This window comes from Lissotriton helveticus, chromosome 8 (genome assembly GCF_964261635.1).
Source record: "Lissotriton helveticus chromosome 8, aLisHel1.1, whole genome shotgun sequence".
Taxonomy (NCBI): domain Eukaryota; kingdom Metazoa; phylum Chordata; class Amphibia; order Caudata; family Salamandridae; genus Lissotriton; species Lissotriton helveticus.
Genome location: NC_136069.1, coordinates 16,605,868 through 16,619,350, shown reverse-complemented (window position 1 = coordinate 16,619,350; position 13,483 = coordinate 16,605,868). Strand labels below are relative to the sequence as shown.

General features: G+C 48.2%; 1 protein-coding gene across 4 annotated transcripts in view; it reads left to right on the top strand.

The window, feature by feature from the left end:
- WDR4 (WDR4 tRNA N7-guanosine methyltransferase non-catalytic subunit) overlaps positions 1-13,483 on the top strand; it is a 127,037-nt gene that overhangs the window by 99,359 nt on the left and 14,195 nt on the right. For all 4 annotated transcript variants that reach the window (XM_078656376.1, XM_078656377.1, XM_078656378.1 and 1 more), the window contains exons 7-8: positions 1,937-2,035; positions 3,457-3,521. In XM_078656376.1, the coding sequence (XP_078512502.1) occupies positions 1,937-2,035; positions 3,457-3,521 (164 nt within the window). The remainder of the gene's footprint in view (positions 1-1,936; positions 2,036-3,456; positions 3,522-13,483) is intronic.

Sequence of the window (13,483 nt, the reverse complement as noted above, 5' to 3'; positions counted from 1 at the left end):
GCTCGGGTGCAACTTACATGTATTACAGTGAAATGCTATGCAGTTCGGTCGTAACCCCTTCAAAGCAATAGAACAGTTAACTTCTAGTGTCAAACTTAGCTTTTAAATATAAGAACCAGAGTCCTTTAACATTTGAACACTGGTGCTGTGCCAGAGTGTGGCATGGCTGTCTTTAGAGTGGCATGGTGGGCAAAGTAGATGGACTGGAGTGTGACCCAGTCATGCCCAGTGACTGAGATTAATCCACGTGTTGCGCCCATTGCCTGCCTCAGTGTGACGCCCTAAGTGCGTGGATATGGCCAGTGTGCGTCAAGTTCTTCCTGTGTAATAGGAATTAACTATATGTAACTGGTTTTGATTAAATGAGCCAAAACTGGACCTGGGTTGCTTGTATTCTCATCTGCAGGGGACCTGCCCTGATCTGTACTGGCTGGACTGGTTCCGGTATGGAAAGACCACGGTGGACTGAGCTGTTCTTTTTAGCAGAAGACCATGGTGTGTTTGCATGCGCCTAGTTTCTGTTTCGAGTCACATGGTGGAGAAAACCGATGGAGTAGAAGGTAGCTCAGTGTAATTACCAGTGACTGAGATTAACTAAGTCCAGTATTCCACCCATCATCTTTTTGTTCTCATCATTGCTGTTTGGTTTTTGTTTTTTTAGCCTGGCATTCTTCCTACATGTGGGTTGCAAAAGGTTTACTGTGGGTAGGGGGAGGGGATTTGACACTTACGCCCCCTGCACAGCCTGTGCCTAATTTTCCATATTTACAAAGGTCAGACATTCCTTGTCTGCCCGAAAGAGCAAGTTTTGAGAATAAAAGCACCCTGTGGGAATTGTTTTAACAACCTCTCACTTTCCAAATGTCCAAAGTGCCAGCAATCTAGTGCATAAAATACATGTTGTGGCAGACAAGAGAAAAAGGTGCATTTCCCACAGAAGTGTTCAACCACAGTCTCATGCACACACAGTCTGCCATAATTGTGAAACCCCACCACTGTTCTGCATGTGCTCCAGTACTATACATTTGCACCAGTGCGCCCACATGGCTGCTCCCTCACTCCTTCCATCCTGCATGTTCCCCTAGAAAGGAGAATCAGAATTACCTTTGTAACCCCTTCCTTGTCCCTTTCAACGGATTTGTTCTAACCATGAAAGGAGTTGACCTTTGCCCCAGACACATTCCTTCCAAATGACTTTCTCTGGCTCTGCTAGCTTTAAGCCAATCCCTAAATATAAACCTTTCTTTACTCTTACCCCTACTGAGCCCTATTTAACATTCCTCTAAGCCTCGCCCTTACTGTCGCAGCTATCCAAGCTTTAAACCTAGCCTTACTGTTGCCAAACTCTACCCGTACCGTTCTTCTAGGTCCAAACCTTAGTCTTCCCTTAATATATTTCATTTCAGAGGATTCGAGTAGCGTTGTGGTAAAGGTAAGTGACGGGGTCGCGTTGACAAGGTTTGGATGATGATGTCTGAGGACAGAGAAGGCTGTTGTAATGTGCACCCAACCTCTGCACGCAGTGGCGAGAGGGTGAATGGCATGGAAGGTTCCCTGAAACACTCGGGATGCTTCTCTCCCAGCTTGATGGCTGGACGTTCCTCCCCAAGCTGGAAGAAACGAGGGGTTGGTAGCCTAGTGTGCATATTTCCCCCCCCCCCCCCCCACCCCCAGCCCTGCCCTCTACCACAGGGAGTTTTGATCAAACATTCTCCTCCAGGTTTACCTGTGGCGCCAACAGGCAGAAAGCATCCTGATAATCGAGCGATGGATAAACGCTGCAAAATGCAAAGGCAACTTTCAGCACTGGGGCAGAGATCCTGCTGTTATGTAGAAGAAGCGCCTTGAAGCACTGTCTTGTGTGCGTTTGTTTTATCCGCTCTGCTTTGTGTTATAACCATGATGATCTTACTGCTCGTCCATTTTCTCTTCTCAGGACCAAACCCTCAAGCTTTGGGAATACCAAAAAGGGACAGAAGTGCAGAGCTGTAGCCTATCCGGCCGCCGTCAGCAAGATGGGAACGGAGAACACAAGGTAAGGGGTCGTAGTGCTGGCACTGGGGATGGTGATGGAGAAAGTGGACAGGAAGTAGTCTGGCTGATGTAAAGTGAATGTGTCCCTGGAGGGGGGAGCAGGGTAGAAAGAGGTCGGAGTCTCTGCTATTAGCTTGATGAGTGTTCTAGGCAGTGCCTGGCCCAGCACTCCCTCGCTGCCCCGAACAGCTGGTCTTCTGTTTCTGCGGATTCTGGCTTTTGACTGCTTGTAATCCCTGTGTTTCTTACTTGTATTTTGTCTTGGTGCCCAGTTCTTGCGTTTTGCTGCAGTTCGTTTTTGCAGTTTTTTCCCACCTGTTTTGCCGCCTCTCCCTGCACACTTTCCGCAAATATGCCCGAACCTGGGACGTGTGCACACACGATCATTGGAAATAAGATCTATCTGACTGATGAGCCCATAAGTGGAGAAGTGTGGCTCAATGGTTAGAGCGGCAGACCCTGATGCAGAGGTCTGGCCCGGGACCAGGGTTCAATTATCGCCTCGGTGGGTCTCGGCCTCAAATTTCCTCGGATCCGATCATTCTTGCCTCGGTGCCTATTCCAATCATGGGTCCCACTCTGCAGCTCTGGGCAATAGCTTGCTTAATCTCCACAACAGCCCCCACAACACTGAGGATGCCTGGCCTCACCTTGAGGGTGTCCAGGAGTGGGCTCCGCACAGGGAAAAGCCAGGAAGGGTTCCTCAGCGGTATTCGTACAAGCGCCGATATGCCTATGGGTAGTCGTGCGCTATACAAGTGCGTAATTATCATTATAAAAATGGCGAAACTATTCCTGGGTTGCATGTGTTCGGTTCAGGGACGACCTGGCCTGGCAGTTCGGGCTGGACAGTTCTCATTGGAGCAGGGTCAAGACTGATTTGCATAAGCTGGGTCCAAACTGAGGTGGCATGGTGGGCAAAAAAACGATGGACTGGGATGCGGCCCGGGATAATTTCCAGTGGCTGAGATTAATTCAAGCCTTCCATCCATCACTGTTTGTATATGTTAGATCTACAGGGCCTGTGCAGGGTTTGGAGATTCTTACTCCTGTTTCCAAGTGCCAGAGGACTGCAGTAGAGGAAGGATCTGAGGCTTGGCCTGCTAGTCTCTTGGTATTTGAGGTGCTGGAGAGTATCTACAAGGTGTGTGATGCCGCATCTTGCGCACCGACTGAGGTGGCACTGGGCAGTCGCTGGGGCCAGCTGCACCGCACAGGTAAAGGGTTGAGTCCAAACTTTGAATTGTAAGGCATGAAGTTAAAGTTGTTTAGAAGATATATGCTAACGAAAATAGCTCCTTTCACACACTGAGGACATTATTCCTGGTAAGTATTAGCCGAAAAACGCCCAAATGTAGGGTTTGTGATAAGAAAATAAACTCTCGACAGGGTTGTGATCTTCCTTGTTTTCTTTTCTGGCAGAGTTTTGCTGTTTCAAGAATAGCCGCCTGCAGCGATGGGAGGCACATTGCAGTCTTGTTTGACTGGTAAGTATGAACCGCCAGAACTTCTACCTTTATCCATAACAGAGTTAGCGTTCGTCACAACCCATGCTGGGTTAATCTCATCCGACGGGTACAGGTTATGTACCCGACTGCTGATCACTAAGCCAGATCTCTGAAGTGCCTGCTCATGTCCAACACTTGTCCGCTCCAGATCTACTATCGTAGAGATAACTGGACAGAGTGCACTCTGGCCTCTTCGTATCTGCTCTACCTGAATCTTGTTTTGTAATCATACATTACTACGCTTGAGACCTTTAAAAGTATATAAGAGGGAGCTCAAAGCTACAAACCATAAAACACTGTTGCATCATTCATGAATTAATGCAGTGAGAATTTAGCAAGGTTCATTTTTGGAGGACCAAATGATATGCTTGCATGAGTTGTTTATGACTGCATGATTATTACTATTGTTATGAAAAAGCTTATCATACATACCTACTGGGGTTTCTTGGGTCTATCAGTCTGTCTCGCAATGCAGGACCGTCTAGGAGCTAGTGATTTGCTACTGACAGCAGACACGTAGTTGGAAAAGAGCTTTTGCTGGTGAAAGGTACCTTGTTGTGCACAGAACACGTGTAAGGGGGGTCGTTGGAGGAGTGCTGTGGGTACATGCAGCTTGCTTGGAGGTTGCTGAAGGGGCTGCATGGATATGGGTGCGTGGCTTGCGTGAATGCAGGAGTTGTATCCATGAGGGGCTCTCGCGATACGGTGCCCCTTTTAGAGGCCAAATGTCAGTGTCCATCACCACAGACATTGTGGTGTATACATGGAACCCATTGCATGCTATTTTAATGCACCGGCTCTGGTTCAGGTAGAACAACAAAGTACATCTCAGCCCTTTAAAGGGGGAGGATTCCCTTGGTGAGGCAGTTGTAGTTTCTCCGTACATCACAGGGCGTTCACTCCCACTATCTACTACATAGCAATGGAGGTGTGTACCTCTGCGTCAGTCGCCCTGCCTATGTTCTTATAGGGTGTCCTCCCGGTGCTGGAGTGGACCGATGAACCTTTACTTAGCCTGGGTTTCCCCTTATAGAGATCTGAATCCAGGCCAAATGCACAATCCTGCCCTCCATATGTAGGCCAGCTCCAGAACTCCTCTGCTTCGAAACATGATGTCCACCTCTGGGGACAGGACATCCATCGTTCGGCAGCACTATCATTCTTTTCAAATATTACCCATTTTGAACATTTAAAAAAATATATTTTGACTGACGAACAGGACTTGTAGTTTCCCACCGGCTCTGTTTCATCGTTTCAGCTTATGCCACAGATCAGAGGCTTTCATATGTAGGCATCTTGTGGCTCTGATACACCGTGGCTGACATTCAAGGGCCCTGTCTGTAGTGCTTGCAAGCAGAGTTCTTTGCAGATCATTGTTTGGACCTTCAAGAATGTGTCCTGATTTCCCCCAGAGGCAAATATTGAGGAAGAGCAGCCCACCATGCTCAGTGGTTGTTCTTCCCAGTAGGCTGGACTCCTCCAGTTGATGAGTAATGCGCTCTAGTGCCAACCCCACCAGGAAGTGCCCAAGGTGCCAAGTGATCGGCCTTGCACTGAAGCCTGCTCTGTGGTACAGCACGCGTGCACTCACTGGACCGTCTAAGTCCCACTGGGTCTGATATTGGGATAATGTCGGTGACCGAAAGTGCCCGTCTAAGCATTGCCTGTCCCACTGAAATTAGTACAGCATACACAAGTTGAGGCAAGCATGGAGGAGAAGACGCAGGCAGTTGCAGCCACATTTCTCGTTATCACTATCAAACTGAGCCGTCATCAACAGCACACATGCTCTTTTCTCAATAGACACGCAGACAAACGCAGGAAGGCACGAGGAAGTCACTGATAGACTGGCACTTTAAGTGGTAAACACCTAAAGAACAGCTTATGCACTCCTTTGTGCAGCCCACAGCAGGTGGGGGCTCTGAGCAATACAACTTGAACTATGTCTCTTTTGTAAAGGCCTTGAGTGTTCGAGTGGTCCCCAAGAACTGAGGCTGCTACCCCCCCCCATTCCCCCAACCCCACCTTAACTCTTTTCCATCGTGAACAAACTGATACATTTTTTCATGTAAGATTGCAGCATTTTGTGCTCTTTGCAAGTGGGCAACAAGGATTTTTCTTGTTTACATTAACGTCTTTGGGCTACTGGATGGGTGTTCCACTTTGTCATGGACAGCTCCTTGTCCTTCAGCACTTCCTGATACCTTTGGAGCAGTCACTGCCGCATACTCGGGACCATCCTCACCGGCCCTTGATGTCAAGGTCCATATCTTTGCATCCCTTGTGTTATGAACCTCTTGTTGGTGGAATTGATCTCAATAGGTTTAAGACCACCCATATTCCCTCCTGCTTCAGTACCATTTCATGTTCATGTCATGGTGCCCACAGCTCCTCTCTGGGCCTCTGGCCATGGAGTCCTCTCCCCTGTACAGGGACAGCCAGTGGTGGTCAATTTTCCAGCAGGATGGCATGGTTAAGGTTGCCACTAAAATGTGCTGAAAGCCTTCGTTGTGGCACGGAAGCTGCACTCCTTATACACAGTCTCTGATTAAATCCACAGAGACTATTTAAAGGGGCTCATATTAAGAACTGATACAAGTATTGTTCTTCACTGCAGGGCCATCTTCTGACTGGTACTTTCAAAAGCCTGTCCATCTGTATTTACTCTGTAGCAAGTGGCGAGTGCTTTCTTAGTTCCAGAGGGACGTTTTGGGACACCAGGCAGATATGAAAGCCACAACGTGTGCTGAGTGCATTCTCTCTTCATATGGATGATGCAGCCGGGACGCACATCCTGGATGTTAGGGTTGCTTTGTCACAAACAGGCAAGGCTTGTGCTCTTTCTGCCCCTCAGGATACTGAAGAAAGTGGTCCCCACATCGCCTTGAGGAGGAGAGAGGGTAATGTTTCTTTTATTTCTGTTGCAATCAGGTGGAACAATTGGAGTCTCTGCAGTTCATTGTTTCAGCATGTGCCTAGTAAACCGTGTTTCCAGATTGTCCCTCTTCCACAGAGTATGGTCTTCTTACATCAACGGGGTTACTTGGCGTCCTTAAGGCGAGGAGGTTTGTTTTTGCATGCTAATCAGAGGATGCTATAACCAATTCGACAGGTGCCAAGCTTACACTAAGCAGTCCAGTTGTGTTTATGAGTTTTATATACTGAAAAATCATCTCACCTAAATGCGGTCTTAAATATCATTATCAAACATATTGTCCAATTTGGTGTAGATTTTCTGGTATTAACCTCTGTGGGGCAAAATGTTTGTAAATAAAATTTAGATCAATATATTTGTCAGACGATATTCTAGTACCATGCCTCACATTCACGAAGGTAATGATATTGAATATTGAAAGCTATGTATAGGATACTTCTTACAGATTTCTCATAAAGAAATAGCCACAGATCTGTGAAGGCATGTAGAAACTTCACCTTGCTGTTGGGGTGCCAGAGTCACTCCAGGGACCCAAACTTCAGTTTATCACAACCCAGAGTTCCAGATTTATAACTGTGCGACCCACACTTGGGACAATGTTCTCTCTTTCAATGCGCCGCAGACTCGACAAGTCTTGAGCGACAATTTTGTCTGGACTTGGTCCTTCAGTTTATGATGCAGAAGACGACGTCAGACCATACTCCCTACAAGGCCACTAGGTAGTCTGGGACAGAGTCTTCCTGGCCTTCATCAAGAGAAATGTGGATTCTAGTTTTAGCAACCACTGCTGGACCAGTTGTGACCAAAAGATTCCCCATGTGATGCAAAGGTGAACAAGAGGCGCTGCTGAGGCTTCGTAGACAAGACGTCGTCATCTTGGAAAAATTGAATCTAAGAGTTGCTTCTCCTCTTGCCGGCTCTGTGCTGTTTAAGGAGTCTAAATGTTTTGCCTTGCAACTTAGGAGCTTGGCCTTCTGTCAAATGAGGCATTAAAATAAAGAACCTGTCATATCTACAACAGTTTTAAAAACATATATACATTTCATAGTAAATAAAACAAGCTAAAAAGTGATAAAGTGTGTGAAAAATACATTTATTTAAAAGAAATTTATAATTTTGTAATGGGAAGGAAATTAAACACAAGAAAATATCCGTTGACGTAGGTTGGCTTCAAAGCGGTAAAAACCAAAAATGTCCACTTGTAACTACTGTCTTTATAAGGTAAGAATTCCCTAACCTTTTTACTGAGAAAGTAAAAGGAATAAATGCATACAATTAAAAAAGATCCATTGATGGGTAGCACTGTACCCAGAGTTTGTGCAACTTAACCTCCTTCCAAAGTTACTGTGAGCTGGACTGGGTGGAGTAGAGGTAGTACTGCAAGCCCCACAAATACACTGTTCCAAAATAAAGACCTCAGCTCATACCTTTAACTCTAAACACTCAATATTCTGATGACCTCATGCTGATTGAGCAGCAGGGAACATGGGGGCAATAATAAGCATGCAAAAGCACAACACACTGCATTCTGAAGGGCAGAGCATGTCAACTTCTATTTATCAGAATCTTGTCAGGAAAGACCATGACGCTGCCTGAGAGTTAAAGCCCCTAACACCCCGGTCATTAAAAATACGTTTAACTGAAGCAGGCCCTTAATTGTTTCAAGACTTCCAGAAAATTGTTTATCCCCTAATATTAATTTTAGACTTCCTGAGTCAGGGGGCTATCCCGCAGTCATGGAAGCAGGCTATGGTCATCCCTCTCCTCAAAAAACCTCACCTTGCCCCAGAAGTCCCTGCCAATTACAGGCCCATCTCGCTCCTTCCGGCTTTGACTAAAATTCTCGAGAAGCATGTACATGGTGTGCTCTCCCATTTTTTGGCGTCCCACGAGCTATTACATGCCTCTCAATCAGGCTTCCGGCCCAATTTAAGCACGGAGACAGAGCTATTGGAGGTCTCGGAGGTCATTAAGGAGACGCTGGATGTTGGAGGCAGGGTGATGCTGGTCATGCTGGATTTGTCGGCGGCCTTTGACACCGTCCCCCACGAGGATCTCCTCGTAAGACTTTATGAGATCGGTCTGAGAGGGACGGTGTTCAGTTGGTTTCGTTCTTTTCTAGCCAACCGCCGACAAACGGTCTGGGCCTTCCCTGGATCCGCTGAGATGTCGTCTTTGGGAGTCGGAGTTCCTCAGGGCTCCGTGTTGAGCCCAACTCTATTTAACATCTTTATGACCCCTTTGGCGACATTGGTGGAGTCCTTCGGGGCCCAGATCGTATCCTATGCCGATGACACCCAGCTTCTCTTTACCTGCCAGAAGGGTGAAGATTTTGATGGCAAAAGTATCCGTGGGTGCCTTGGGGCTGTTTTCAATTGGTTCCAATTGAACAGCCTCAAGTGCAACTCAGACAAATCCGAGATACTTTTTTTCGGATGTCCATCTGATCCGGATTGGCATGGGTGGTGGCCCGCCGACATGTTCCCTCCAGCTCATTCATCCCAGTCAGCTAAGAACCTGGGAATTAAAATCGATAATGGGCTGACGCTCAAATCCCAGGTGCTGGCTCTTACAGGAACATGTTTTGGCATCCTCAGGATGCTCCGGAAGTTCTCTCCGTTGCTCTCTGAGGAACACAGGAGAATGACAGTTCAGGCCCTCATTGGATCCAGATTGGATTATTCTAACATCTTGTATCTTGGCCTCCCGGACTACCTATTACAACGTCTACAGGTGGCCCAGAATGCTGCCGCGCGTGCCATCTTTGGCCTCCATAGACGAGCCAGTGCCTCAAGCCTATTGCAAACTCTACATTGGCTCCCCATCCGGAAACGGATAGCATTCAAGGCTTCGACGCTGGCATACAAAGTACATGCCATGTGAGCTCAATACCTGCAAAGGAGGCTAGCTTTTTACCACCCGGCACGATCCCTGAGATCGGAGTCCCTCTTCTTTGCGGTAGTCCCCCGAATAAAAAAAGCCCGCATTGGAGGACGATCATTTAGGCTGTTGGCTCCGCAGCTGTGGAACTCCTTACCTCTGTCCCTGCGTTCCATGCCTAATCTACTGGCGTTCAGGAAGGGCTTAAAAACTTGGCTCTTTACCTGCTAGAGACCTCCTGCCCTGTCTGGAATCGTGACTTTCTTGTTCTTTCTGTTATGTTCTGTTTGTCCCTTTCTAGGTCATGTAGTACAAAGCGCCAGGACACTCCTAGGAGTAGCCGTGCGCTATAGAAGACCTTTTTAACATAACATAACATAACACATAACATAACATTAATATGAAAAATAGACATATGGTTTAATCATTATTGTTGGACCTGGCCCTCTTGGCAGGGTCATCCCTGAACTTTTTGCCTTCCTCCAATATTCTCTCTGACTTGTTTTTGTAAAAGTAGGAGCCCTGCTCCTAAGAAATCAGATCCTGTTCATGCCAAGAAGAAGCTCTGCCCGAAGAGGAGGACTTGGGAAAACTACATGGATGACTACTGGCTCTAATCCTGAGAGACTGGCCTGTGGTGGGTGCCTTGCTGCAAGAAGGAGAGAGGAGGAAAAGACTGAAAGACTTTTGAATTCAACTTGTGCATCTTTGTGAACAATCTCCTGGTGAACTTGCCCCCTGAACTGAGCCCCAGGAACATTGGGCGCTACCTCCTGAAGAAGGAAGCTGCTGCTGACTTTATCTCCCCCTTCAGCGCTGACCCCGGAGACCTGAGTGCGACTGGGAAGTTGTCCCGCACTCTGAGAGCCTGTGCGCCCCATCCTGCCAAGCAACGCGACTCCTGACAAGACTGCGCCGCAACTCGCACAGTAAAGGCCAACCCCGCCTGGCCCGAGCACCGTGAACTGCTGCTACATCGAGCCGGAGCTCGCACCGCAATGATGGACCGTCCGGTCCAAGCAACGTGAACCTGTGGCCCCTGAGCCGTAGGGCACACCGTAAAGACTGACTGCACCTGAGCTCACCCCCTCCGTGAAGACGCCCTGTTGCCAGCGCCTCGCTGCCGGAATAACCAAAAGCCGTTGCCCCCTCCCTCTTCAAAAGCGGAACGGACATAGATATTGAGAACCCCCAACACATCGCTGACCTCCGAGTGCGGAATCTAGTGTGCCATCGAGCCATAGCTCGCGACGGAGGAGGAACGCACCGCGACGTGGGACGCCAGATCTACGCCTGTTTTTGTCCGCCTCGAACCCTGAGAACAAAGGTACTGTAAACCGGCATCACCGAGCGAGTCGCACTGACCCCCGACGACTGGCACTGCCCGTATGCACGGAGGCCCCTTGAACGCCTCGAGCTGTGCGTGCGCTCTGCTTCCCATTGTGAACGTTTGTGACCCTACGTCTGAAGGTACGAGTCGCACAAGTTTAGTAAGACTCGTACCCCTTGTTTTGAACAGCCGCGTCGTACGCGTCTAACGCGAGGCGTGTGAGAGTCAGTTAGGCCTTTCCTTTGGGCATCGTACGACGCGTACAGAAGCGCTACGACGCGCTCAGGCCCCAACGAACAGCGCACCAATGCGTTAGACATTGCCTACAGCCCTGTGAAGCCGTTTTTGGAACCTTTTACCCCATTTTAAGTATTGAACATTGCCTTTAAGAACTGTGGCCTCATTTTAAAAGTAACTGGAACCAGTTTACATGCTAAACCTGTAATCAAAGCCTGCTTGAGAGTTTTTATATAAAAGAGTATATTTCTACAACCAACAGTCTTGTGTCTCTGTGTGGTGGATTAGTAGTTTACTGTGTGTGTTATGACAAGTGCTTAACCGTGTGTACTCTGGGGATTAGCCTTGTCTGCTCGCGCCACACTACCTAAAGGGTGAGCAGGGGTTATTTCTTGGAGTAAGTTCCTTGCCCTGACTTAGAGGAGAGGGTCCCTGCTTGTCACAAGTGCATACCTGTGCCAAACAGAGACCCCCAATTCTAACAATTTTCCATAGACAGAATAAAGCTGTAGTGCCATTTAAAGGAAGGTAGTGCTGATTTTACATTAATCTGGAAGGGGTAAGTAGTTTAGTTACTCCCATTAAGGATAATCTTCAAAAATAAGGAGAGCTACTGAGCGAGTTGAGGGGCCGCAGCATGAAAGTACAGTGTTGGACAGTTTCCCCTGCTGCCGAGCATTCAAAGTCTACTAAAATTCAGGCAGTTTAGTTGTAAAACTCAATGAGACGTCTTAGTAGCAGCACATGCCCTCTCCTTTTGTTTTTCCTTTTCCTTCTCTCTCCGGCTCCTATTCTTATCGGCTGTTCCTTACAGAGCTTCATCCATCGTAGGAAGGGGGGGCCTGAATGCAACGGTGCCGGTGTGACTGTCCTAGTGGTCGAACCTTGCCTTTGCTGCAGGTGAGCCATTTTCCTCTGTGCCCTGCTGCCCTTTTTCCGCTTGTCACTGCCTTCATTGATCTATCTTCTACTGAGTTGTGTGACCCTTCAGTCTGGGGAAATATCTTTACGCCATTGTTGACAAAGCAGACAGTCTGGATGCTAATACCTTGACAAACGTTCATCCCCTTCAGGATCTCCATGAGGACCGCAATCTCCTTCTCAGAGAAGACGTAGGTCTCGAACACCTCATAGGTGGTCCCAAACCAGGTCTCGCCATTCTCAATCTTCGAGACCTCAGGGGCATAGACCCAGACCTCCATCCTGGTCTACAGACACAGCTAGAATCTCTGTGGAAGATTGTCCCCTTACATTGTCTGCCACCCTTCCTGCAAGTGTCACCAGTGGACAATATCATCACTTTTAATGAGGTTCTATGTAGGGGTGTGACAAAGCTAAACATTGAGATGCCGACTGCGACCACCTCGGCTTCTGTCCTCTTTGAAACCCTCCATCACAGGTCGTCCACTAGACCTTTACTTGCCCTGGTACCTGGGCTACTGGAACCGGCTCTTCATACATTTCTTATGCCTGCATCAATAGGATCAGCACCCCCACATATTACCAAAATGTACAGATCCCAAGACCAGCATCCAGTTTTTCTGAGGTCCAATCCTTCACCGGACGCGGTCATAATGACGGCAACAAGAAAAGCTCACACATGGGCGTCATCCTCTACAGTCCCACCTGACAAAGACAGCAAGTTAATGGACTCCCTTAGGGAAGAGGATGTGTAGCCCCCCTGCTTCCTATCTGAAGGTCGCTAGCGCCCCTGCACTCCTGGGAAGATATGACCGGTCACTATGGGACTCCCTCTCAAGATTGGCAGAAAACTGCCGAAAGAAGATCGGCAGGATTTCCAGTAGATCCTACAGGAAGGACTGGTAGCGAACCAGGTCATAAGTGCAGCAGCCTATGCTTCGGATCTGGCAACCCATGGTTATTCACATGTCATCTGTGTTAGGCGCTTCTCATGGCTGCAACTCAAGGGTCTAAAACCTGAGGCCCAACACAGGATTCTGAACCTGCCCTTCAACGGAACTTCACTTTTCGGCACTCATACCGACGATGAGATGTCCAGTATGAAGTCCGAGCTTGACAACCTGAAGGCAGTGGGCCTGGAGAAATGTAAAGGCTTCAGACGCTGATTCCGTCCTTGTGACTATTGCCAATTCCATCAGAGGGTTTAACACCCGCACTTCTCTTCGCAACACCATCAGTCCAGGTCCCACTTTCCTCAGCGTCGACCAGGAGCCGCCAGGCAATCTGCTTAGTCTGCTAAGCAACAGACCATACAGTGAAAGCTTGCTTCCCCCAGCTCTGTTCCCCACTCCAGTGGGGGGAGGGGAGGGGAGGAAGTATCATAGCTCCTCTGGACACGTGGCACAAAATCACAAAGGACAAGTGGGAACTCGATATTGTGCAGAATGGATACTCAATCAGATTCAAGTCCCCGCCACCAGCAGTCCCGCCTTGGTGATCCAGTCCATCAGCAAAAGCTACATCAGGTGGTGGTATCTATCCTGATGCAAAAAACAGGCAGTCGAAAAAGTTCTCTGGCCACAGCATCGAAAGGGGATTTACTCCCACTACTTCCTGGTTCTAAAGAAAGTCCCAAAC